The sequence below is a fragment of the Cavia porcellus genome, unplaced genomic scaffold (assembly GCF_034190915.1).
Source record: "Cavia porcellus strain 051 isolate PalLab524CR breed Dunkin Hartley unplaced genomic scaffold, mCavPor4.1 scaffold_14, whole genome shotgun sequence".
NCBI classification, from domain to species: domain Eukaryota; kingdom Metazoa; phylum Chordata; class Mammalia; order Rodentia; family Caviidae; genus Cavia; species Cavia porcellus.
Window position 1 is genome coordinate 74,691,211 of NW_026947497.1, and position 25,417 is coordinate 74,716,627.

The window sequence follows — 25,417 nt, forward strand, 5'->3', positions numbered from 1 at the left end:
GACAGAGAGGAAGCGTCCCGCCTGGGCCTGAGTGCCTGCACACTGCACCCTGCTGCATGCCAAGTGCCGCCCCCCAGGGAAATACCCTGCCCTGCGGCTCGGGACCCACTGCCCACGCCTTAATGTCCCTGCTCTGCTGATGACGCCAATGTGGGATGCAGTGAGCTTGCTCTGGGGACAGGGAGGGACAGGCTGTGCGCGTTGTCCCTGCACCTGGCCCCTCTTCCTGTCCTCTCAGCTCACTCCTGGCATCCCCCTGCCCTGGTTCCCAGACCTTTCATGTGACTCCCTCACCCACCCTCCGTCTGTCTCTTGGTCTCCTTCCCATTGTGAAAGGCCCTTCCATCACCCTGCCCTGTTATCCACCTTTTATTTTGCTCTTCATTTATAACTTAGGTTTCTCATCTAAGAGAAGCCATTTGCTATTGAAGCTTGTGAGTCTGATTCATTTCACTTAACATTAGGGTCTCCGGGGCGTCCATTTTTCAGCTTCTCTGCCTCGATAGTGGAGAGTCCTCCACTGCGTGGAAACACCACCCTGGCTTCCTTATTCATCCATCTGCTGAGGGGCATACAGGCGGCTGCCGAGGCGAGGCGTAGCTGCTGAGAGTTGCGCAGGTGTGAACACAGGTGTGTGGGTCACGGCACACGACGTCTTTAACTGTTTCAGGGCGACGCTTAGAAGGTGGAGCGGGATTTCTCGGTTGGGTTTTCTAGGGACTCTCCACCCTGGTTTCCATCGTGGTGGTACCAGTTCACCGTCTGCTTCCTGATGTTTTCTTTTTTATGCTGCATTTGGCTTCTCCCCAGGAATTTGAGAACCAAGAAGACAAGACTCCAGTGGGCAGCAACCAGGGCGACTGGTGCCCGACAGTGGGGAGGGGGGACACACAGGCCTCTCTGGGGGGGAAGACTCAAGGGCCCCTTCTGCCCAAGGCCATACCTGGGTCCTTTAGGCTCCCAGATCCTCCCCGGAAAAGGAAGGCACACAGGGTTTCCTGAATGGGCCCTGCTGCTCACCCCATCCCCCGCCTCCTGTAACTCTCCCCCCCCTCCCCCATCAGCCTCCACTCAGGGCAAACGGCTTTTCACCTCTGAAAACCAAGAGTGACCCTAACCCAGACAGGCCAGATGTCTCCTGCAAGCAGGGGCTGTGTAAAGACAGCAGAAGCTCTCAATGGTTTAACCAAACTTGATCCCTGAATTTCACTGGTTTATGATGGACAATTAGCCAAGTGCTGGGCCACTGTCCTGGTGATGGGGCACAGTGTCCTGCCTTGAGGGGCTCCTGGGCCAGGGAAAGGAAAGGTCATTGTTACTCAACAGACATTTTCTTAAGCGACGAAGTGCTCCCACGCTGAAGGGGTCGTGGCACAGACAGGTAAACAACTGACAATTTCGATCCTATTTTGCAAAGGGAGAGGGCAGCGGGAGTGAGAGGAGGTGCGGGGTGCGGGTGCCAGCGGTTTGACTGGGAGCCTCGGCTGCAGGGGAGAGGAGGGTGCCAGGATGTGGGGGGTGGGCAGGGGCACAGGCTCACCCTCCTCCCCTCAGCCCACTGAGCTCCTCATGCTTTACCTGAATCCCTGCTTCTCAACAACTAAATCTAGGGAGCGGTGAGACCTCGCCAGAAATGTCCCCTGGATGGAGCTCAGGGAGCCGAGGACGGGGACCTCAGGCACGGGGAGGCACAGCTGACTGCCAGAGTTCTGAGATTCCCCTTGGGGAAACTATAGCCGCTGCTCTAATCAGCTGATCATAGATCACACCTTTGGCCCCTTGGTTTGTGAGTGGACCTGGCCTCACCTGACAGGAAGTAGGACCATCAGGGAGCCAGTACATGCTCCCCTCTCAGTCAGTGCCCTCCCCACTCGGGGCCTCAGTTCCCCTATTTGTACTGTATAGACATCAGTACTGGAAGGTTCCAGAAAGTTCCAGAAAGTCTCTGACCTTTCCTCTCCAGGACACAGGTACTCCACCTGTTCCCTGCAGCTGAGCCTTTCCGGCAGCCACTTGTCCCCTTGCACTGCAGGGAAGGCAGTGAGGTCAGTCCCACTGCCAGCCACTTGCCATCCAAGCTGCCACGGCCCAGGCCAGGTTTGGCAGCTGCCAGAGGCAGGCAGTGTGGGCCTCCAGACAGAGCTTGGGCCCGTTCCACCCCCTCCTCCTTCCAGCCCCGGCCTCGAATGGCTTCCAGGACCTCCTGACCTGCTGCACCCTCAGGAAGGTGCCAGGGCAGAGTTTCGCAGTAATCCAGGTAACAACGTGTGGCCTGGATAGGCCGCTGCGGAGAGGACTGGGGGACCGGAGAGGCAGGACAGCAGGGGATCTTGGCTGGAGGGCAGCTGAGACAGACAGGAAACAGGGATGGAAAGAAGACAAACCTGGTCAGAGAAATAAGAGCTGGAGCCAGGAAAAATGGGCCAGCTCTGCAGGAGCACAAGGACCACCCCCCATGCCCCCACCTCCACCATCACCCCCAGGCTCCTCCCTGTCCCCATCCCAGCCCTGATGCTTTCATGGGACTGTCTGTGTGGAGCTCAGAGCCCAGCAGGGGCTCATGCCCCTCCCTTCTCTTCCATCCCTCGGAGCAGGACAAGGGCCCAGCCAGCCCCCCAGCACGCTGACCTCAGCACCGACGAGGACAGGAAGACCCGGGGCCCTGCACCCACCGGGAGACCCGGGCCTCCAAGGCGCAGGGCAGTGGCCCCGAGGAGGAGGAGGAGGCCTTGGCCGGGCCGGCCGTGGGCTTGGCGGCAGCTCCTCCCGGCTCCGCCAACTCCCTTGGAAGGAACCTCAGCTGCTCACTCCTTCCCTCCAGCTGGCTGACGGCATCCACGCTGCTGGCTCCAGTCCTCTTTTTCATTTTTAATTCCTTCTAACCTTCTCTCTCCAGTTTTTTCCTACTTCTAAAAAAAATAAATAAAGATTTTGCAAGCGGGGGTGCAGGCCTCCTAATTTCTCACCATTTACTTAGGAAAATAGGGCGTGCCCAGCACACTGTGAAGAGCCGCATCTACACAGCGCTTCACAGGGTGGGAAAGGCTTCCGCAGACCCCTACTAGGCCTCTGGCTGCAGGGAAGGCTGGTGGCACCACACAGACGGTCGGGTCAGCACCCAGGTGCCTGGCTTCTATCAAAAGCAGCCCAGGAGCTGGTTTCTTGGGACTCTTCAAGCCCATCTTCTTGCACCCCAACTCCCCCTTGGCCCTGGGTGGCTCCCAGAAGCCTCACGGGGCACGTGGAGACACTGCAGAGGAATTTCTTGTGCCTCTGTGGTGCCCACAGAAGTAAAAACGGACCCCTCTATCCCTCAAGAGGGAGAGCAGACCCAGGACTCGCGCTCTGCAAATGCCTCCCTGAAGACACGGCAGCGACCTTGCGGGCGAAAGAGGAAGCTGCTGTCCAGGCAACACGAAGGGGAAACGGAGGGAGGATTCAAACTCAGCTCTGCCTGCCCCCAGAGCCCATGCTGCCTCCGCTGTGGATAAATGGCCTCGGAGGGTGGCTGAGACCATGGCCTGAGTTCCAAGACCCTTTTGAGGCTCAGCCATGGCTGGAGTCCAACAGTCTGGACAAGCAGGGTGTACAGATCCTGTTCAAGCCTAGAAGCCTCTCAGGGGTCCCTGTCACGTGGCTCACATGGAGGGAGTGCCAGGGAGCACTTACCCTGTCCCTGGTCCCTGGTCTTGTCTTCAGGGAGCTCTGCCAGGAAGTGAGTGGACGTCAGCAGATCCCCAGTGAGGTCTGTCTGGCAGCTCACAGAGCCCCTGCATGCCAGGCACCATGTGAGGGCCAGGAGAGAAAGAGCTGTCATCTCCAGGGCTCCACATTGGTTACGGTGGCCTAGGGAGAAGGTCAGGGCCAAGAGAAGAGGGACAGGCGCCACCAGAGCCTATGGAGGAGCATCTGATTCTCAGGGGACCCCAGGGAAGTCCCCGAGGAGATGACCCTGAGAAGGGAACCAGACTGTTGTAGGAGTTTGACAAATGGAATCCACAAGAAAGGGCAGCGCTCTAAGCAAAGACAATAGTCAATCGGGGCTTCGGATGTTTTGCAACGGGGAAACTGAGGCCCAGAGACTTCGCCTGACTTGCCAGGACCACAGGCCGGGACTCACAGATCCTTTTGATCACATACTCATGGTAATCTCATCTGGACATCCGGGTCTTTGGGGGAGGGGCCAGTCTTTGCCCCGCCCCGTCCCAGGTCTTGGGGTCCAGCCCACCCCTCTGTGTCTTCCCTTGTCGCCCCAGCAGCTTTCCCCCTGCTCTGGTGGCTCCTGGGATCACGGGTCAGGGTTAAGTTTTGTGGCCTGGCCCTCCTGTGCTATGGAAGTTGGTAAGGAGTTGAGATAACAGCTTTAGTGCCAGGACCCAAAGTGCCAGCGCCCGGGGACCCTCACCATCCGTCACTCAGGGTACAGGCAGCTGGGGAAATGCCCGGGGGAGAAGCAGGGCACCCTTGTCCCCAAAGTAAAGGGACACTTGGTGTGAAGGGAAACAGACTTCTGCAGAGGCATCAGCCCACGCCTGTAGCACCCCCAAGTCCCAACCCACCCCTGTTCCCCTCACCCCTAGACTGGCTGCTGCAGCCCACCTGGGTTTCACATCGCTCAGGGCTCACCTTGCTTTTTCTCTGCTTCCTGGGGAAGGGACTGAGGAGGTCCCACTCAGGGGGGACCCAAGAGATGCTGACAGATCCCATCTGTGGCACGTACCTCACACCCCAGAGACCCTCAGCCTCTCAGACCACCTCACCCTACAGCCAGGGCTGCTGAGGTCCTGGAGGCAACCGGGGACCTGTCATCAACAGAGAAGAGGGAGGAACATGTCAGACAGCTCTGGAGCAGGGAGCAGTGAATGGGGATCCCTAGAAGTGGCAGGCAGCACCCCTTGGGCCAGAGCTGTGGCCTCCCCTGTGTGGGGGGTTAAGGTCAGAGAATCACAGGGAGCTTTGAACAATCCTCAGAATTTTCCAAAAACCAGGCCAATCGAATATTTTTTTTGTTTTGATTTGGTTTAGTTTGGATGTTTTGTTTTGTTTTTAACACAGGATCTCACTATGTTGCACAGGCTGGCCTCAAGCTTTCAGTCATCCTCCTGCCTCAGCCTCAGAGTCCTGGGCTTTCAGGCATGTGCTACTAACCAAGCAGTTCTTAAAAGCTCTGAAGAGGCATGGTTTTCACTTTTACAGATGCCAGCATTCTCTGGACAAGTCATAAAAATGTAGATTCCCAGTGTCTTCTTAGACTCTGGAGGACCAGGTAACGCAGCCGCCTGCAAGTGACAAGCCCGGCCTCGACTCCAAGGTGGACCTGGTCTGGATGCTGCATGCAGAGATCCCCGCCCCCCCACCCCCCCCCAACACACACACACACACACACACCACTGCAGCGTAGGGACATTAGGTTGTCCTAAGCAGCAATGTGTTGAGTCCCTGAGCCTCAAGACACCATGTGGCCTCCAGATGAGGACAGTAACAGGCGCATCACCAGTGGCCTCTGTGAGCAGCTGGGTTTCAAGTGGGCACCAGACCCAGCAAGCAGGGGCAGAACCAAAGGTTCAGAGAGCTGAGGGCTCTGGAATTCCCAGGCACGCCTTGGGCCCCGGGGCTCCTCAGGGAACAAGGAAGATGAGAAAAGAGGTAGCTGTGCTCATCAGGGAGGGATTGCATGAACACTGGGTTCCTTTCTCTCCAGGCATTTTGCTTAATTTCTGCAGCAGCCAAGACACAAGCCCCGGGCAGAGGAGTGGATGAGGCTGTCACCGTCTCCAGCAGCTCCTCTGTGGACCACTCTGCCCTCCAGCCTGTGTCACTACAGATTCCTGCTATGTCCACACTGCCAGGAACACAGAGCTGAACTCCCCCAGCAGGCAGAGGTTTGCCAGGTCCAATTCTCCTTACTAATTTGAGGGGGATGGGAGAGAGAGGTTTGGTGTGGTAGAAAGAACACTACACGAAAAGTTAAAATGTGTGAGTTAATATTAAGAACTGACTTGAAACTTTCAGGAAGTGACTTGTCCTTTGTGAGACCAGGGAAGGGACTTTCCAGACAGGGCCCCAGAGCACCTAGCTATGCCATTGGAGAGTGTATCAGTTAGCTCCTGCTGTGTAACAATTAACCATTTGTTATCTCATAGCTTCTTTGGGTCAGGAATCTGGCAGGGTTTAGCCCAGTTGCTCTGGTACAAGATGACCTCCCTGGCTACCCAAGACTAAGCTAGGGGAAGAAGCACCTTCAGGATCATGCATGTGGCTGTCTGAAGGCTGGCAAGCAGTCCCAAGGGGTTGCTGGTGGCTTTGGTTTCTTAGGGCAAACTTCAGTTTCAAGGGAATCTCCACCACTGCCCCCCAACATGGCAGCTGACTTTCCCAGAGCAAGCAATTTCAGAAAGAGTGGGAAGAGGGAGGTAGAGAGAGAGTGGGGGGGGGGGTACTTGAGACACAGGCTACTGACTCCCTGAAACCCAGCGCTGGAGGTGACACCAGCCATTTCTACCATACTCCAGTCTCAAAGCCAGTCACAAAGCCTGTCCACACCCAGGGACAGGGAAATCAAGAGGGCAACTCAGTTCTCTCTGCCAAAAGCTGTGTGGACGCAGCTGAGAATCTACCCAGGAGGTTAGAAAGTCACTAGAGGTCATCATCTGTGATCATGGCTCTCCTGTGCCTGGGAACATGGGGAGCAGTGGCCATAAAAGGGTCAGGGGTGGGATTTCTCCGGGTAGGCCGCGTTCCCACCGCGGCAGAGGGGCTGGAGAGTGCGTGCAGTAGGGGAAGTCAAGTCAGGAGGCTGAGAGCCCTAGGGGGAGCTGAGAGCAGGGTCTATGCATCTCTGTGCAGGCTCCTGCCCGGGCAGACGTGATGCCCAGCCACCTCCAGGGCTCTGGGCCTGGTGGCCCAAGGTGGAACCTTCCCCCAAGGGGACCAGATCCTAGGGACCCTCCTCAAAGGAAGGGAGAGAACAGATGCCAGGGCGTTGGGGAGGAACCAGAAGGAACAGAAACGAAAGGGGCCGGAAGGTCACTCAGGGTCCAGCAGACTTCTGCTGTCTCACTTTCTTGTCTGCAAACTGGGCACAGTAAGGGAGTTTGTATGGTGGAGCTGTGAAAATCCAATGAGGTAATCTACTGAAGACTCCTAAAGGGGCTAGCGCATAATTAGTGGGCATAAACAATATTAGGGTCACAAAAGACATTAGCATGCCTCTGGTTCAACTGCACTGCCAGCCTGGAAATCCCCTCCAGTGGACGGCCACAGAGGACAGAAGGTCCTTAGACACTGCTTAATTACTTCGAGGTCCTGGGAGCTCACTACCCGCCCTGGAGCTCAGCGTGACAGGGGCAGCCCATCAGTGCACAGCTCTCTGTTCCCTTTGTGCTCCGACAGCACACGACAGTGCTGACTTCAGGCAGCCCCTGACATGAGAAAGGAGAAACAGAAATGTCCTCTCGGAAAGGATTTTGCCCCAGATGGGACACTGTAGCCGTGGGGTGGGAGGCTGGGAGGCAGAACCGAGGGGCTCTATCTTGAGGTCGTCTTTCCCGCCCCTGAGCAATTTACCTTTGGCAGGAAATGAATCCCACTGGGCTACCTGTGCATCAGTAATGCCCCTCAGGCTCCACCCCAGGCCTAAGCCCCCACGTATGCCCCCACACCATGCGTCCCTCGGAGAGAAAGCCAGACCCCGGAGGTTACGGAGTCTCTCTCCACATTCTTAAAATAAAGGCCACTTTTATTTCCCACTTCTTATCTTTTTAGCCGGGCCAAAAGTTCTATCCCTCTCCTGTTGCTCTCAGAGGCAAAGTCTCCTCGGCAACCCCAAACATTTCACTTCTGCCACTTGCATCTTACTTCATTTTATAGCTAAATTATAGCAGAAGCGTTTGGTCCAAAAAACCGTGGCTTCATAAGCTAGGTGGGAAGGCTCTGGCTCCCAAGACTCAGCAGTCCAGAGTGGGGTGAGGGCATGGCGTGCGGGTCAGGGGCTGGGGAGTGGGCTGCATGTGCATTTATACCTGGAGGAGGCAGGAGTTGGCCCAGGTGTGCGGGTGAGTGTGCACGTGTGCGAACTGCGGTGGTGTGTTCCTGTGTGAGGCTGTGGGTGTGTGGGTGTTCTGAGGGTTTCTTTACCTAAGCCTCTAGAGACCTGGTCCCCCCACCCCAACACAGAGCATAAACTCAAGAAATGAAAACCAGCAGCAGCACCTCCAGGGCCCAAGGACAACCTCCCTCCGCTGGAGTCCCACCAGCCGCCCAGCCCAGGAAGAAGGGGATAGCCCCTCCTCCACCCCAAACTTCCAGCCTGAGTCTTTGAATCAGCTTTAGGAGCCAACATCTGCCGCTCTCCCCTCTGCCCGTCCTGAATAAAGGTGACGATCAGAACCCGGAGGAATCTTTGTGTTTTCATTAGGTATTTTAGCAAACGCCGTGAGCACATTCAGATTCGATTTCCCTGTTTTGTACACACACGCATAAGCCCGCACTAAGAGGATTACTTCTCCCGGGTGCCGGCTCCCTCCGAAAGACCCTGCTCAAAGGGGACCCGTGTTCGACAGCGTTTTCTCTAATTCCTTGGCTTTGCTTCCCGAGTCAGGGTGCAGACATCCAACCTGCCCGGAATGCACCGCCTAGCAGAGCTGGGAGGAGCGGGGCGTTAGTGCTCGGTTCAGCAGCAGCCCGAAGGGACAGGGAGAGGCCACCCCCTGCCCTGCGGAAAAATGTAGCCTTTTCGCCTCTGCGCCCCTGAATGGCTTTTCCAGGGTTTTCAGGAGGCCCTGGGCCCACTGGTGCAGAAAGCCCGCAGATGTTGACGTGTTTTGTTGTTTTTTTTCATCCCTGGGTTAAGATGTCTTCCATAAGCTTTCATTCCTCATTTGTTACTTCTTTATTATCCGGGGGCCTTCCCGCCTCCTCCTCCTCTCGCCCCCTCTGAAGAGAGCAGCAGTAGCTAAGCTGTCATTATCCTGGCCCCTTTCTCTGGCCTCCCAAGGCAGCCCGAGCCTCGGGCCCATTGTGGGGAGCAGCAGGTAGCTGAGGCGGGCCGGGTCATGCAGCAGAGCCTTTTGTGTGGCTGTCCCCTCCTTCCCACGGCTGGGCTCTGAGCGTGTAAAAGGTCAGGGACAGCCAAGCCTCCGTACCTGAGCTTTTGTTCCGCCAGAGGCCACTGATTGCAGAAGCCATCCCCTCCCCACCTGGCCACAGCTGTGCCCTTCCCCCACCCCTGGGGGGCAAGGGGACTTGATTGGAGGCCAACACGGAGACGCAGGGGACATGGGACATGAGTCCCTGAGGCTGGCTGAGGTGAATTCAGTGCAACTCCCGAGACTCCAGATGTTGAGGAAAAGTGTTTTGCAAAAAATATCCGAGGTCTCGATGGTTTTTGAATCTTTTGCCCCCTATCACAGCCTGTGTCACCTGTCCAAAGGTGATGACACCCCTCACCTGGCCACGGCACATATTTAGTGGTTATTCCATGGATTCGGTGAGAGAAGCCGCTGTGCAAACCACCAGATCTGTTTTCCCCACTACGGGCTGCGTAGAACTCAACTTGGAGAAAAGCGTGAAGCAGATTCAATTTTCTGAAAATTGTAGAGTGAAAATACATGCAGATTTGGGGCTGGGGATTTAGCTCAGCGGCATAAAGCACCTGCCTTGCAAGCAGGCAGTCCTGAGTTCGATCCCTGGTACCGATAAAAACGAAAAAGACTAAATAAATAAAATACAATAAAAATACGTGCAGATTTAAAGACCTTGCTATTTCCAGCTCTGTCCAGGCGTGATGACCTATTTCTGAGGGAAATGTAAAGCAGGGCAGGGGCCAATTCCCAGAAACTCCATCCCTCAGAAAAGGCAGCTCTTGGAAGGCAGCTAGGGAAAGCCCATGAGTGCACCTGGGCTGGGAAAAATCCGGCGGGCCCAGGACACTCACGGACCACGTGATTCACTGAGTCCATGTAATAGGGTGGCCCGAAGTGCCCACAGGAGCCCAGGCCACCTCACAGAAAAGATGTGGAACGCTCCCCTGGGGGAGGACAGCATCCCACCCAAGGGAGGGAAACCAGACAAGTGGGGGACAAGAAATCCAGTGACAAAGAGGAACTGAGCCTTTGCCCCTACTTGAGAGTTTAGTGCTGTTTGTGGGAGAAAGAAAAGGCTCTCATGCCTGTGGCCTTAGGCGTTGCCCCTAAAATGGAGCGGTAGGTCTAAAATGTAAAGTGCCTGGAGTAAATCTAAGGAAAGTACTCCAGAGCTCAGAATCACCTACAGTGGGGTTATCAATAACTACATTGTCCAGGAGCACAATGGAGAGTTCAACAAGAAATGGATGCATTCCCGATACACGCGATCAAACTACTGACACTGAGCCAGCAAGATAAAAGAAACTTTAAATAACCCAATGTCAGTCAGTGAAGTTGAAGAAGGAATTAAAAAGAAACTACCAAGAAAAGCCCACATCCTGACGGATTCACTGCCGAATTCTGTAAAAACGTTAGAGAAGACCTAACGCCAGGACCGCTCAAACCCTGTAACAAACCCTTTAACGGAACGAAAGGGGAGAAGTACTCCCAAGTCGTTCCTGGGGGCGAGCACTGCCCTGATTCCAAAACCAGAGAAGTCTCAGCCAAGAAAGAACTACAGACCACTGTATGCTTCCCCTGTGTGAAAATTTTAATGGGAAAGAGGAGAGCGAGAAAAAAGAAAAAGGGGGAAAAACCGTAATTATATTCTAAGTATGTTTCTGCTGTCTGTCTCTGGTTTCACTCTGATATGGCCTGACAGCTCGCAGTGCAGGGTTTATACTCCTTTGGATATATTAAGGTCTTTAGTGTTGTGAGCATGGTCTATTTTGAAAGAAAAAAGTAGAGAAAAATAAAAAAAAATAGCTCAACAGTTACATAGATTTGGGGGAGTAAGGATTAGGAGTGGACCACTAGAGATACAGTGTTTTGATTTGGGTTGTAAATTTGATTGTGGCTGTGGTTGTACAACTTTGTCAGTGTGCTAGGGTCTACTGAATCTTATATTTTAAGTTTGTGAATTATGTGGTATGTGGGCTTTTTATTTAATAAAGTTACATTATTAAAAATAAAAGAAGGTGGGTTGCTCTGTGTAGTGTAGTGAGCTCTCCGTTACTGAGGGCAATCAAGCAGAATGGGGTGCTGGGGGGGGAAGGTTTAGTCCCTAAGCATTCATTCGAGGCTTACTCTGTGTTAGGATCAAAAAATCATTTCTAATCCTAAAATTATTCTATTCTTTGATTCGTTTTTTTAAAAAACAACTTTTCTAGCGATTAAGTTAAACATATTCAACATCTGTTTCTGGTGACAGTGAACGACGTCACACGCAGTTAACAAAGTGTAGAATATGGCCAGGAGTTCAGCTCAGCGGCGTTTAAGTGCCTGCTTGGCAAACGCTCTGCGCTCTGGGGAGTGAGCTCGGGGTCTGCAGCTCGGGCGCTGAGTCCAGACACAGTTAGCAGAGCAAGCTGAGCTGTGAGTGGGAGGAACCGATCGGGAAGGAATTATTTTCAGGCCTGAGAACCAAGAAAACCATAGAAAAAAGGCTTCGAGGGAAAGAGTCAGAGATGGAGGTACGTTCCCCAAATCCTTTCTGTCCACAGCTCTGTCCAAATGCAGAGTCATAAATGCAAAACGCGGCCTCAGAGCAGCTGCGCGGCTGGAGAAAGATCTGATCTCAGCCTTTGCTGCTGTCTCAGTTTGGCTCCAGCCAAGATAATCGTCTGATGAAAGAAACAGCACCCATGAGAGAAAAACAGCAAAATCCAGAACATACAAAATTCACATGCACAATGCTCAGAGTGCGTTCCAAAATTATTTAACAAACAAGAGCCGGAAAAGCAGAATGCATTCTCAAATCAAAAAACGTCAGCTGAGCAAAAGATGACCTGCTGTTGTAATTAGCAGGCAAGGAATTTCCAGCATGCAATACAAGTATATTACATGAAGAACAAAGTATGTTCTTGGTAAATGAACAGATAGAAAATCTCAGCAAAGAAATAGAAATAATAAAAGTAGAGATTCTAGAATTGAAAAATACAATATCAGAATGAAATTTAAAAGATTAATATGTGGATTTTACAACAATGGAGATGACAGAAAGAGACGTTACATAGAAATAAATTGCCAATACAAAGATCAAAGTGAAAATGTAACTTAGCAGGATTTTGGTAAATATAAATTTTGTGTCAGAAAAAGGGAAGATAGACAATGGAGCAGGAAAAAACTTGAAAAAGTAACCCGCGTAGTGGTGTAAATCTGTAATCTGAACACTCAGCAGGCTGAGACAGGAGGATCACCATGAGTTCAAGGCCAGCCTGAACTACAATAGTGAGGTCAAGACCAGCCTGAAGTACAGAGCAAAAGCTGTCTCAGAAAACAAGCAGAAAGAGAAAGAAAGAAAAAGAAAGAAAGAAAGAAAGAAAGAAAGAAAGAAAGAAAGGAAGGAAGGGCTGAATTTCTCAAATATAATGGAGATGGATTTACAGATTCAAGATATTTCATAAATAACAAACCACAAAATGTCATAAATAAGAAAATGAACTGAGTAAATTGTCTCCAATAGACTTGCATTAAACAATATGCTATGGAAGGTTTCCAAACTGAAGCTAAATGTTGCCCTTGGGAACTTGAAACCTCAGAAAGACAAAAGGATGTTAGAAATATAAATATCTAGATCTGTGCAAAACTATCTTTTCCTCTCAATCTCTTTATACCATCTATAATTACCTAGAACAAGAACTGTATCCTGCCTCACATGGTTCATAATAAGTACCAAGGTAACACATGATATGTAAGACATGAGAAAGGGAAGAATTTATGAAATTAGAGTTGAAAATTTTGTCCTTTTGCACCGTGTAGCGACTGTGGGTGGATCGTGAAAATGTAAGGCTAGGTATGCATATAATCTGCAGAGCAGCCACAGGGTTGAGAGGTATAGCTAAAAGCTAATGTGTAACTTCCGGGAGAACATGGCGGACAGATAACAGCAACTACCGGAGGCTCTCTGAAAAACTAGTCTCAGAAGCCAGGTATGGTGCGGACTAAAGAGACATAAGCAGGTGGAGTTATGCTCTGCTGACTCAGGAACGAACTCGGCTGAGAGAAACCAACTTGGAATGCAGTCCTGGTGCTAAAACAGGAACAGAAAAGTCTCCCTGCTGAGGCTGGACCCTGCGCCATTGAAAGCCGCGATTTGGGTTTCCCGCCGCGCAGTGGCTGGCTGCCTCTACATCCGCTCGGCAAGGAGAGAGACGCGCGGAAACTCTGAGAACGGGAGTCTGCGAACGGAGTCGAAAACAGGACGGGCAGGGAGGCATGTTCTGACTTGTGGCGAGGTGAGTGAGAGAAACTGACACTCCACCACAGTTTGACTCCAGTGGACTTTCTGGGCCCGAACAGTCCTGCGGGAGCAGGGCGCAGTGGGGACTCCAGCCACACATTCCCCTCTCGGGTGGGATTGGTGAAAAGTGCCTGGCCTGCGTGACGCTGCCGGGGGACCCCGTAGGCTGGCCCAACCCAGATCCCAGAGCCTGACGGAGGCCGGGAGGGGCGGGCCCCCGTGTAGGCTGCCTGGTGCGCAGCGGTGAGTGGGAACACCTAACTGGCGCAATTCGATCAGGCTGTGGCTGACAGGGAGAGAAGCTGGGCCTCTCATATAAGCTTGCATATATAAGGAACAGAGAATATGGGAAGAGGCAGCAACAAGAAAGGCTCCTCGGCCCCCAATTCTGAGAAACAGGCAATAGCGGACACCGCACCAATACACATAAAGCACCATATAGAGAGCCTCATAGACCAATTCAGGAATGAAGTTATCAACGACCTGAAGCTAGAAGTATGCAAAATAGTTAGAGAAATGCTAAGCCCCACCCAAGAAAAAACAGATGGTGGAATGGAAGAACAGAAAAAGAGGGGAGAATTGTTTGATGGAGAAAACAGGGAAAGCATAGAATACGTGAAGCAGGTTCAAAGGGACTACCAAGAAACTAAGAAGTCTATCGAAGACTGGCATAACAGCTTGAAAGAAACTAAGGACAGACTATCTGAACTGGAGGGCAGAATTGTAATATGGGAGAATGAAATGAAAAACTTCTTAAAAATAACAAAGAAACAAACAGCAATAATACAAAGACAAGAAGATGATAAGAGGATCCATAACTTAAGGATTAAGAACATAAAAGAAGAAGTAGGGACACAAACAAATGAACTACAAAAGCTACTCACAGAAATAATCCAGGAGAATTTTCCTAATTTAGCAAAAGGTAAAGATACTCAGATGTATGAGGCATACAGGACCCCAGCTACCTACAACCCAAACAGAGCAACACCCAGGCATATAATAATAAAAATTCCAGAAATTCAATACAAAAACAGAATATTAAAAGCTGTCAGAGACAAGAAACAGACCACTTACAAGGGAGCACCCATCAGAATTACAGCAGATTTCTCTGCACAAACCATCAAATCACGAAGAGCGTGGGGGGAAATAATTCAAGCTTTGAAAGATAATAATCTCCAGCCAAGATTGAGATATCCTGCACAACTGTCCCTGGAAATTGATGGAAAAACAATGTGCTTCCAGGATAAAGAGGAACTGGGGGAATTTGCCACCACCAATTCAACTCTACAGAGAGTATTGCAGGATATTCTAAAAAAAGAAAAATACAAAGAATCCAGAAATAGTGGAGGCCACAACTAATGGAGCAGAGAACAAAGTGAAGAAGACAAACTGACAGCTACTGACAGAATAAGAGCTCAACAGAAATGAGGCAGAGAAGATTGGATGATAGGAACAGCTATTTTGGAGAAAATGACATCTTAATAGGTAATACTGATTTAGTATCATCTTGTTTTGAAGTCTCATCTAGCTTTTGTCCTTCTGTCTCCAATGGTCTAAATAGGTTGTATCTTACTGGATTTTATTATGTATGATAGTATAAGCAAAAACCTTTTAAAGACAAGGAGATTATACAGAAACCATTATTCATTTTCTGTTAGTCGATTCTAAATATTCTGTAATGCTGTCATTCTCTTAAATGGTTTTACATTGTTTTGATATACTTAATGCTACAGTATACGAAGTTGTACTCAAGGATTTCAAGGAAAGAGACAATATGGTAACTACTTTTAGGTCAGGATTATCTGGTGGTGAAACACTGTTCTGCTTAAATGGTTATGTTTTGATCTGTGCTGTTTCGTTGTTATGCCCTCTTTTATCTCAATCTCCACTCCATTATTTACTTTTTTAATACTTTTTTAAAATTTTTATCCTTTTAATTAAAGGAAAAAAATAACAGGATATATTATAGTAACCCACTTTGACTTTCCATTACCTCGATTCAAAGCCCTGTATTACTCTCACCATCTGGTTTTTAACTGATGTTCCCCTATTCTGTTTTGCTGGATAGTATCAGGTTCGAAAATTTAGGCATCAGCTGTGAAGATAATGAGATTCATTATAACGCCCATTCTCGTTGACTTTTATCTACTTTTGAAGACCTACAATGTCTCCAATGGTTTGGTTTTGTCGGTTTTGTTCTTTACTGTTTTGTTCAATTGTATTATAACTAATGGTATAGGCAATTCTATTAGAGATAGCGGGAGGCATTATGGTAACCATTGTTGATCACCTTGTATTATGTTTTCACATTATCTATTATGTCCACCCTTTTGACTTGACCAATTCTGTTCTGTCACAATTGGTTTTACTCTCTTCCAAAAAAGTAATAAGAACTGTGAGAGCAATGAAACCCAAAATGTGTAATAGTCATTGTACAAAAGAGAGGAAAAGAAAGTGCTCTAAACTATATAACTGCATGTATGTTTAAGTGTATAAGATAGAATATGATATCACAGAGTTATATTGGATCATTGAGCAGAACTGTTTGCAGTATCATTGATGGAATGTCCACTTTACAAGCTTTAATTTTGTGACTTGAACAATTATTTCTAAGATGACAATATGTAATCCATTAACTAGTAATTTCCTACTGTTCATTTTTTTTCTGCAAATCTGTATAACTTGTACCCTTTCTCTGCTTTTTTTTTCTTTTCTCCTTAAATAAAATTTAAAAAAAAAATTTTTCAAAAAAAAAAAAAAAAAAAGCTAATGTGTAAAATAAAACTGAATCCAAGAAGTTGTCCAGCAAAAATGCAGAAAAAGAAGAATTGAGAAAATAAGTTAGAGACAAATAGAAAGCAAATGATAAGACAGTAAGCCCAACTCAACCACATAATAATGATATCAGCATTTAATTTAACTTGGTTTTGTTGCTCTTCTTTTTCTAGTTTCTAAGGTTTGTATAGAGTTTAGCTTGTCACGATTCCCAGACAGATGAGTGCACTTGAAAAGGGTTTGCATTCTTGCCATTGCTGTAAATAGTATCTTACAAATAGGTTCAAATGGTTAAAGTTGTTCACATCTGTCTTTGCTGCTAATATTCATTTAATTGTTCTATCTTGCTGAGAATGAGGGATTGAAATTCTGACTATGGCCCTGCATTTGTTTCTCCTTTTAACTGTTAATTTTTACTACACATATTTTGAGCCTCCATTATGAGGTACATGTATATTTATGATTTCTTTTTTTTTTTTTTTTTTGTCTTTTTGAGACAGGGTCTCGCTATGCAGTTCAGGCTGGCCTTAAGGTCACGCTGTAGCCCAGGCTGGTTCGAACTCGCAGAGATCACCCTGCCTCAGCCTTCTGAGTGCTAGGATTACAGGCATGAGCCACCACACCCGGCTAAATAAAATAATTTTAAGAGAAAATAATTTGTGTTGTTTTAGGGCTTCATACATAACTGTAGCAACTGAATGAGCAAAAAAGATAGATCAACAGAACAAGATAGAGACCCAGAAAGACCCAGAAAGAGCCGTCACCCACATGTGCCAGCTCTGGTTTTAGTAACTCAGTAACTCAAGTAACTCAGTAGAGAAAGAGCATCCTTTACACCGATGCTGCTGAAGCGGTGACCGCGGAGGAGGGGAAGGCCTCAAACTCACCGGCACATTTTACCAGACTTAATGCAAAATGGACCACAGACTTAAATGTAAAACAAGCCTATGCAACGTTCAGAATATAAGGGGAAATGTTCAGGACTTACGGCTTGGTGAAGAGGTCTTAGTCCAAAAAAGAAAGAAAAAAAGAAAAAAATCATTTAAATTTTGTTTCATCAAAAATTTAAAAACCTTTCTCAACAAAAGATTCTCTTAAAAGAATTTTTAAAAAGTCATAGACTGGGAGAAAATTATTTACAAACTCTGCCTGGAACATGTATTTTCAAAAGTCAACAGTTGAAAGAGCAGTTAGGAAAGAGTCAAAGATGTGAAGGGATATTTTACCGAAGAGAACATAGAACACCAAATCAGCATGTGAAGAGACACTAAACATCGCAGTCACTAAAGAAATGCAAAGTAAAACCAAAAGATGTCACTCCACATCAGTTAAAACAGTGACACCAACACACACACACAAAATCCTGACCAGGATTCAGAGAATCTCTGACGGTTGTTTTCAAAACTGATTATCCGCCATGATGCCTCGTAGCAATTGCGTTCTTCGGTTTTTATACCAGAGAAATGATAACCGAGCAGCGCAAAACCTGTACCTGACATTTTCCCCGCTTTATTTGTGATACGCCAAACCGGAAACAACCAATATGTCCCTCAAGAGTGAAGGGTTAAACACAGCAGTCCAGCCAAACTACAGAGTTCTGTACTACTCTGCTCAGCCATAGATTGCTACAGGTCAAATGTGATCTCAAAAGCATTATGCCAAGGGAAAAATAGTTGTCAAGCTCAAAAGGTCACATACTATGCGATTCTATTTATAGAGCTTTTTTTTTTTTTCTTTTTTTTTTTTGAGATGGGGTCTCTCTATGCAGTTCAGGCTGGCCTTGAGCTCATTTTGTAGCCCAGGCTGGTCTCGAACTCACAATGATTCTCCTGCCTCAGCCTCCTGAGTGCAGGGATTACAGGCATGAGCCACCATGCCCAGCTGCTAGAGCACTTTTTAAAAATCTATTTTATTTAAAGATAAAAAGAAGAAGAAAAAACCACAACAAAATTTCAAAACACGTCAATCAGGGGGCAACAATGGCACATACATACATTGCGCATTGTCATTCCCAAATCATTTACCCAGAGCACAAGACACCTGCGTTCAGTTGTCCGAACAATATCAGTACAAATTTATAGAGCATTCTTGAAATGATCATTATAGTGATGGAAAACAGGCTAGTCAGAGGGGAGGCATGGCGAGGAAACGGGCTGTGGGGAGGTGCAAAGGGGACCTTTGGGTGATGGGACAGTTGTGATCTGGCGATTTCTGCACATGATGAATACATATGACGAAGAGACACTGTACCCACACTGCACCCATGCCGAAGTCTTAGTTCATACTACACTGTAATATCATGCAGAACTGGGACCCCTGGAAGGACTGGGTGAAGGGTGTGTAGATCTTCATAACTCCCTCTGAATTTATAAATATTTCAAAATGAAAGCTTAATTAAAATAAAATTGTACTTCTACATACAAGTAACAAGCAATTAAAAGATAAAAATATTCAAAACTCCAAATATAGAAAGAATTAAAAATAGGAAAGAATTTAACGAAAGTTATGCTAGGCCTATTAAAAAATATTAAGGGTAATTAAAGAAAACCCAGATAAAGGGCGAGCTATACCATAGTCACGGATTTGGGGACTCAATATTATTAAAATTTATTTCTCCAAATTGATCATTGGTGATACAATCCTGATCACAGACATGCTGTTTTAAAGAAATTGGAAAGTTAATTCTAAAAATGTATGGAAAAGCAAAGAATCACAAATAGCCAAACTAATATTTAAGTATAGACAGGTAAGAAGGACCTGCATGGTCTCATTTCAGAATGTATTATGGAACCACATGAATCAAAGCTCTATGCCACTGAAAAAATTATACACAAAATATACACATAAAAATTATACACATCAATTGAATGGATAAGACTGGGATTACAGCTCAGAGGCAGATGGCTTGCTCAGCACATGCAAGGCCCTGGGTTTGATCTCTCCACCAAGAGGAGAAAAGTAAAATTACTAAGTCTTATCTCAGTCTATGGAGCCAGGCAGGGTGGCACATACCTGCAGTCTCAGCCACTTGGGAAGCTGGTTGGAGACCAACCTTAGCAACATAGCAAGACCTCGTCTCAAAAAATATATGAAAATAAAAGAACAGACTAAAGCATCCGGAAGTAACTTGCACTTAATAGTTGACTTTGTGTTTTGTTTTGTTTTCATGAAACTGTCAAGGTAACTCAATGTCTTCTCGATGAATGGCACTGGATATCTTTGTGGAGTACAAATGCTGAATCTTAAATAGTTACCTCACTTCATATAAAAATGATCACAATGGATCATGCACCTAAACATAAGAACTAATATGATTACTTTTCAAAAAGGAAGCATAGCAGAAAAATCTCTGTACTATTGTGTTGGCAAAGATTATATAAACACGACACAAACAGCATATTTGTGTCATAAGTACATGTCATATATATATAATATCAGGAGATATAAATGGATTCAATCAAAATTTAAAACCTTTATCTACAGGTACCTCTAAGAAAATGAAAAGACAGTCCACAGACTAGGAGGAAAATATCCTCAAAATACATATCTAGTAAAAAGACTTGATCGTTTTCAATAAGAACATAAAGAAAACAGGGCTGGGGATTTAGCTCAGTGGCACAAACGCCTGTCTGGCAAGCACGTGGCCATGAGTTCGATCCCCAGTATGAAAAAAAAAAAAAAAAGAAAGAAAGAAAGAAAATAATGCAATTAAAGACAAGTGGATATGCTGGGGATTTAGCTCAACAGCATAAGCGCCTGCCAGGCAAACGCAAGGTCATGAGTTCAAACCCTGGTACCAAAAAAAAAACCAAGTGGATAAAGGCAGTGTCTTGGTTACTTTTCTAGTTGCTCAGACACAATATCCAAGTTAATGGAAAAAAGGTTGATTTTGGCTCCTGGTTGGTGGAGGGGAAGAAATAGACCCAGACCACACCCATAGTCACCACCTCCTCCAGCCAGGCTCCACCTCCCCACCTCACAGTTTAGCTATAAGCTCACCAATGGATCCACCCCCAGGAGCATCACACCCCCAATGATCCAGTCACCTCCCAAATGCCCCACTCGTGAGTGCATGAGGCTTTGAGGGGGAGATCCAGATATAAACCATAGCAAGTAGATACTAGCCAACACATCAATAGCTGTGTATGTACCAATATGGAAATGGCTAGTCACAAGAAAAATAAATTAAACACAGTGAGACCCCACAATATAGCTATAGAATGGGTAATTTAAAAAAAGTGGTCAGTATCAAATATTAGTAAGAATGTAGGGCAAACAGACTCTCACATCGCTGGTGGAAATAAAAGCCGATGTGACCACTTGAGAAAAGGGTTTGGCTACGTTTCACCAGGCTAAGCACTCGCCCCTCACCCAGCTCAGGAATCCCACCCAACAGGATAAAAACACAGCCCACGCCAAGGCTTCTCTGTGCGTGTTCACAGCCACATCAACGTGCAGGCCCAGATCTGCAAACAGCCTGGTGAATGAACAAGCTGTAGTTACCCCCTAAAACAGCACTCAGCAATAAAAAAAAATCCTGGTAAATGCAACCACATGGATGAATCTCAGAAACATCACAGTAAGTGAAAGAAGTCAAACACTGCAGACAACTTTTACATAAAAGTCTAGACAATGGGAACTATAGTGGCAAAACTAGCACTTACCCGAAGTCAGGGTCTTGGAAAAAGACTGGCAGCAAGGTGACATAGGGGACTTTGGAAGGTGACAAAAGTGCTCTGCATCTTGATTGTGTGGTAGTTACATGAAGACTGCACATACTTGCAGAGAAAGTCGCTAAATTGCACCTGTAAAATGTATACAGTGGTCTCTTGGTTCATGAACTTAATGCTTTCCAGATCTCTGCTCGCAAGTCAAGTTGGATGAGAACCAAATCAAATTCAGTGGTCAGGTCCAAGTGGACCTTAGGGGGACACTGGATTCGGTTCTCATTGGATTTTGCTTGCCTTTGGGGTGCACCCGGTGTGAGCAGGGCCAGAGACACAATGAGCTCGCAGAGGGGAAGTCACAGCATCTGGGAAGGTTGTGGTTATTTGTGGGGCAAGATCTTGGGTTTGAACACTTGGAAAAGAAGGAACCAAGAGTGCTTGGTCCCCATTTTAGTTGTTTGCAGCCTGATTATTTCTATGCTGGCCATCACATCCCGGCCATGCCTGACCTCCCTCCGCACCCTGCTCCAGACAGCAGAAGCCTCGCTGTACCTGCACCCCAGAGTCGGGAGCCAGAGAGTCACTCAGCCTCCTTTGAGCAGCGTCCCCGGTGTGGTAGTTATGGCGGTGCCGTGTGGACTGCCTGTGACCGGGGCAGCACCTTGCACTTTACAAAGCACTTCCTCTCCTGCTGACCAGTCCCCTCTGCTTCTGTGCCCTTGAGCCAAGGAGGCAGAGATCCTGCGCCCCAGTTTATAGCTGAGGGAGCAGGCTGGAGCTGCCTTCAAGGTGGAAAGACAATGTCCCCTGTCATCAAATAGTTGAAGAACATATAGCCTGGCGGGCATGGCAGGGGCAGGGCAGGGGCAGGGGTGATGCACTGGCCAGGTCTCCTAGGCCAGGAGCCTTTACCAGACTGCCATAAAGTCCAGCTATTACAAACCTCAGAAAAGCTGGTTTTGACCAGATCAGTGAGCCTCACAAAGTGCCCAAGATCACACGGCTGGCTTGGCATGCCAAAGCGATGAAATCCATGTCCAGCTATCTACGTCTTTCCTTCTTTCCCTTAGTCCTCTCCACCACCAAGAACCGTCAAGCTCTGATGCCAAAAGGGCTTGAGGGCCACCGTAGTGGTTTTAAGGGTTTTCATTGACCAGCCAGGCTCTGTCACTTCCCCATGGTACAAGAGACATAACTAAGACACAAAATAGCTAAGTCACAGAGCCAGTCTACAAGACACATCCCATGACCCCACCCAGTGCTCCCTCTGTGGCCTCAAATTCCCCTTCCTTCCATCCTACTGACGAGGCGGACATCCTCACACCCCCAAATTCCAGGAAGCATCGAGGTGCAGCTCAGAGAGACGCAACTGTCTGGCCCTGGTGGCAGGTTGCGGAGCTCCTTGCCTCTAATCAGCCTTACTGAGGGAGGCGAGACTCCCTTCACCCCCGCCATGAGAGCTGTTACTGGCCAGACCTGTCTTCATTTAAATGTGCCCAGGCCACTCTAAAAGGAAGGGGACAGCATCCACCTACCCATGCACAGGCAGCTGGCCGTGCTGTGCTGCCCCGGCCAGCTGAGCCTGTTCCTGTCACTCTCGTGAACCTCATAATAGCATCCCCACCCCCAACCCGGCCTGCACGGACAAGAGGCCTGGAGCCAGCGGCCTGAAGCTGCCACCTGAAGCGGCTCCCAGCAGGAGTGGGACGGGGCCGGCGAGGTTACAGGTGCTTTTCATCCAGCCTCGCAGGAGAGCACCAACTTCCCGCTGCTAGAAATTTGTCCGAGAATTTTTGCCTTCATTCAAGTAGCTACATGGAGGCCGGGTGCTATGATAACTTGATTACGCCTCGGGACAGATGACAGGGGAGCTCAAAGGCCCGTGCTCTCCTCCTTAACCTCTCCGAGGGAGACCGCAGGCTTTGATGGTAATTGGCTCTTTGTCCCTTCCTGCACGAGTCCCTAATCACTGCCTCCCTGAGCTCCTCCTGAGGCACACACACTTCAAATACTTTTTTCTCCAACCTGCAGGCCCAGCAAACTGAAAAACAATACCTGTGCAACTTACTGGAGTCAGGAAGCTGAAGACAATGCTTCCGGAAGCAAGTGTTTAGTAAGACCGTCCTTCTCCCTCCAGCCCACTTGTGCACTGCAATGTGTTTAGGGCCTAAAGGGCGAAACCTTGTGGTTAAAGATGGGTTTGAACTTCAAACATGTTCTGTTCTCTTGGGGAAATACCTGGTCTCTCATTCTCATCCCTGCTGGTGTCTCCTACTGGGCGGCTCATTATGGAGAGCCTTTCTGATGGGCAACTTCCAGATTCTCTGGCAGACGGATTGGTTCAGGAGCTGGGGTTGGTGGCTCCCCACACAGAGAGAACAGAATACAGCAGAATGATCTTTGCCATGGGGATCATTTTTTCCCACTGTTTTAAAATCCTCTGTCCGCCTTCGTTCCGTAATAGACAACTTTAGTGCCAAAAGAACCCATTTCCTGAGGGTAATACTGAAGAGATAAAATTCGCCATGGTCAGCACAGGTTCTGCAATGGGTCCTTGCTGGGGATGTGAAGACAGCAGTTGGTGGCACTTTGGAAGTCAGTGAGAGAGGCCTTTAGAAGTTAAAGAAATGCTGTTTTAAACTTTCACTCGTTGTGATTCATTGCCTGACCCTTCCTAGGAGAAAGAGGGCAGAGGTATGCCCGCATCCGGCTCCTGTCTGTCACGGGAATGGAATGTCCTTTCAACTGCTAAAGTAGCTCATTCCGTTCCTGGAAGAAAAGCCCAGGCAGGGGAGAGGGGGCCGGATGGGAGGAGAAGATCCGCTCCCTCTGACCTCTGCAGGCGGGAGTGCGCGCACCTCCTCCCTCCGTGCCAGGTGGGCACCGCCAGGCCGCCTGGGCCACCTGCTTGGGCCCCTCGCGCCGCAGCCCTGTGTCCTTTCGTCGCTGTGAAGAGACGTCTTTGTTGGTTACTGCTGACCTGGAGCCTGCAAGCCCGGCCGCGCGGGCGAACGCGCGCGCTGTGTTCCGCGCGCCCCTGTCCTCGCACCGTCCCCGCACCCCGCGCTGCCCGCACGCGTGCTGGGGACGGGCGTTTTAAATGGTTTCTTGCGAACAAAGGGGCCTGAGCTCCTGGCCACAGCAGCGGGCCTGGGGCTCGTCTTCTACCCGGTCCGTGGCTCTGGGCTGCCCCCTGCCGGCGCCCCCTCCTGCCTCAGCCTCGTCCGAGCTGTCTGCATCCTGCGCCTTGCCCCTGGCTCAAATGCACACAGCCCGGCTGCACACTCAGCCGCCGGCTCCGGCCTGGTCCACCCTGCTCCCAAACCTTTCCGCACGTCCCGGAGCTGACTCCACGCCCACACCCAGTAGGAAAGGGCCTCAAGGGCAAGATTGCCACCAAGCCTCCCTGCCAAGCATCTCTGTTTACAAGAACTAATCACAACACCGGTGCCTATCTATTTTTTTTTAATTATTACACTAAAAAACGCACTGCCACGAATCCCCCTCGAAATCCTCTCCCTCGCTTGGAACACGCCTATGCCATCGTCCCTGCCACTTTCTGCAGCAGTTCCAGAAGGGCTATTTCCTGACGGTCTTCACAAGGTGGGATCAAAATATAGCCAGTGCTGCCGCCAGGCGCCATCCACCTGGCTCATGAAAAGGGCAGGGCAGGGCGGTGAAACATCACTGCCCACACCGGACCTGCTCCACGCAACTTCTGGCTCTCCTTCCCCAGAATCAAAACGCCCTAAAAAGGAAAACATTTTGAATCAATTCAGGGAGTGGAGGCAGCTATGTCGGTGCAACTTAAGCCACTCACAAAAGAGGACTCGCAGGCCTGCTTCAGAAAGTGGCCAGGACGGTGGGACCGTGTGCTCACAGCGAGCGGGAGGACTTTGAGGGTATTTGAGGCAATGCATCTTTTCCCGTAATGATTTTTTTTTTTTTTTTTTTTTTACTTTAAACATCACTGTATTTTGTGGTCTCACCTCATGGACCAGCCAGCTGAGCACACAATGCCTCCTGCTTGCCAGCTGTGTGACCGTCATAGCCAGGAGTGGTCATCCTAGGTCAGGACTGATATTAGGCACACTCATGTGACCTTGGACATACTCCAGGCCACTTGCTGGGCAGGTGGAGGAGCCACCTGCTCAAGGGTGAGCAGCCACGTAGGAGTCACTTAACTCCTACCTCAGTGGCCCTACAGCATGCAGCAGCTGGGAACATGAGGTCAGTGAGGGAGCCGTGAGGTCAGCAGTGGGCAGACAGGGGGCATCACGGACGCTGTTCCCTGAGCGGGAGCCCTGCCTGCCAAGCCCCACCGCCCTGCACTGTGCTCCTCTTCAGAGCCTGCAGCACCCTGGGCGGGGGCTCCCAGTGGCAAATCTCTGTGCCTGAGCCTCAGTGACAAACTAAACAGCCCACATCACATGAAGCCAGGGACCTTGGGACAGACACACGGACCAGGGAGGCTGGGAGGGGAGCTCCAGGTGGAGCTACAGCAGCTCTGCTCCCGCAGAAGGACCCCAACCATGCCCACAGCACAGGGAAGAGAGAGAGGTTCACCAGGACGGCGAGAGCATCGCCTTCCAAGGGAGGGCCACAGGGAC

At 49.1% G+C, this 25,417-nt stretch overlaps 1 protein-coding gene across 6 annotated transcripts; it reads right to left on the minus strand.

Annotated features, from left to right (window-relative positions):
* Positions 1-1,224: 1,224 nt before the first annotated feature.
* Positions 1,225-24,738, minus strand: LOC106025064 (uncharacterized). 6 transcript variants are annotated; one of them, XR_010051689.1, is made up of 8 exons: positions 22,876-24,738; positions 20,805-20,945; positions 4,627-4,802; positions 3,670-3,770; positions 2,629-2,909; positions 2,209-2,345; positions 1,951-2,026; positions 1,225-1,404 (listed from the first exon to the last, which is right to left on the minus strand). XR_010051689.1 is itself a non-coding variant. In XM_023560350.2 (3 exons), exons 1-3 carry the CDS (start codon positions 2,864-2,866, stop codon positions 1,316-1,318), a joined length of 678 nt encoding a protein of 225 aa, XP_023416118.2. In that variant the 3' UTR covers positions 1,225-1,315. The 6 variants fall into 6 exon arrangements, 2 of the variants coding, with proteins under 2 accessions (XP_023416118.2, XP_023416119.2); XR_010051691.1 differs by having other exon boundaries at positions 1,349-1,484; XR_010051692.1 differs by lacking the exons at positions 1,225-1,404; positions 1,951-2,026 and having other exon boundaries at positions 22,876-22,974; positions 23,046-24,738.
* Between the last annotated feature and the right edge of the window lie 679 nt (positions 24,739-25,417).

What these genes read in the sequence shown, in the direction of transcription:
- LOC106025064 (XM_023560350.2), bottom strand. Translation starts at nt 2,866, where the DNA reads ATGAAAAAGAGGACTGGAGCCAGCAGCGTGGATGCCGTCAGCCAGCTG. An exon ending in TTGGAGGCCCGGGTCTCCCG is followed by an intron (nt 2,346 to 2,672) that starts GTGGGTGCAGGG and finishes TGTCTGTCTCAG; the next exon opens with CTGCCCTCCAGCCAAGATCC. An exon ending in CTGTGTCCTGGAGAGGAAAG is followed by an intron (nt 1,405 to 1,950) that starts GTCAGAGACTTT and finishes TTTGCAAAATAG; the next exon opens with GATCGAAATTGTCAGTTGTT.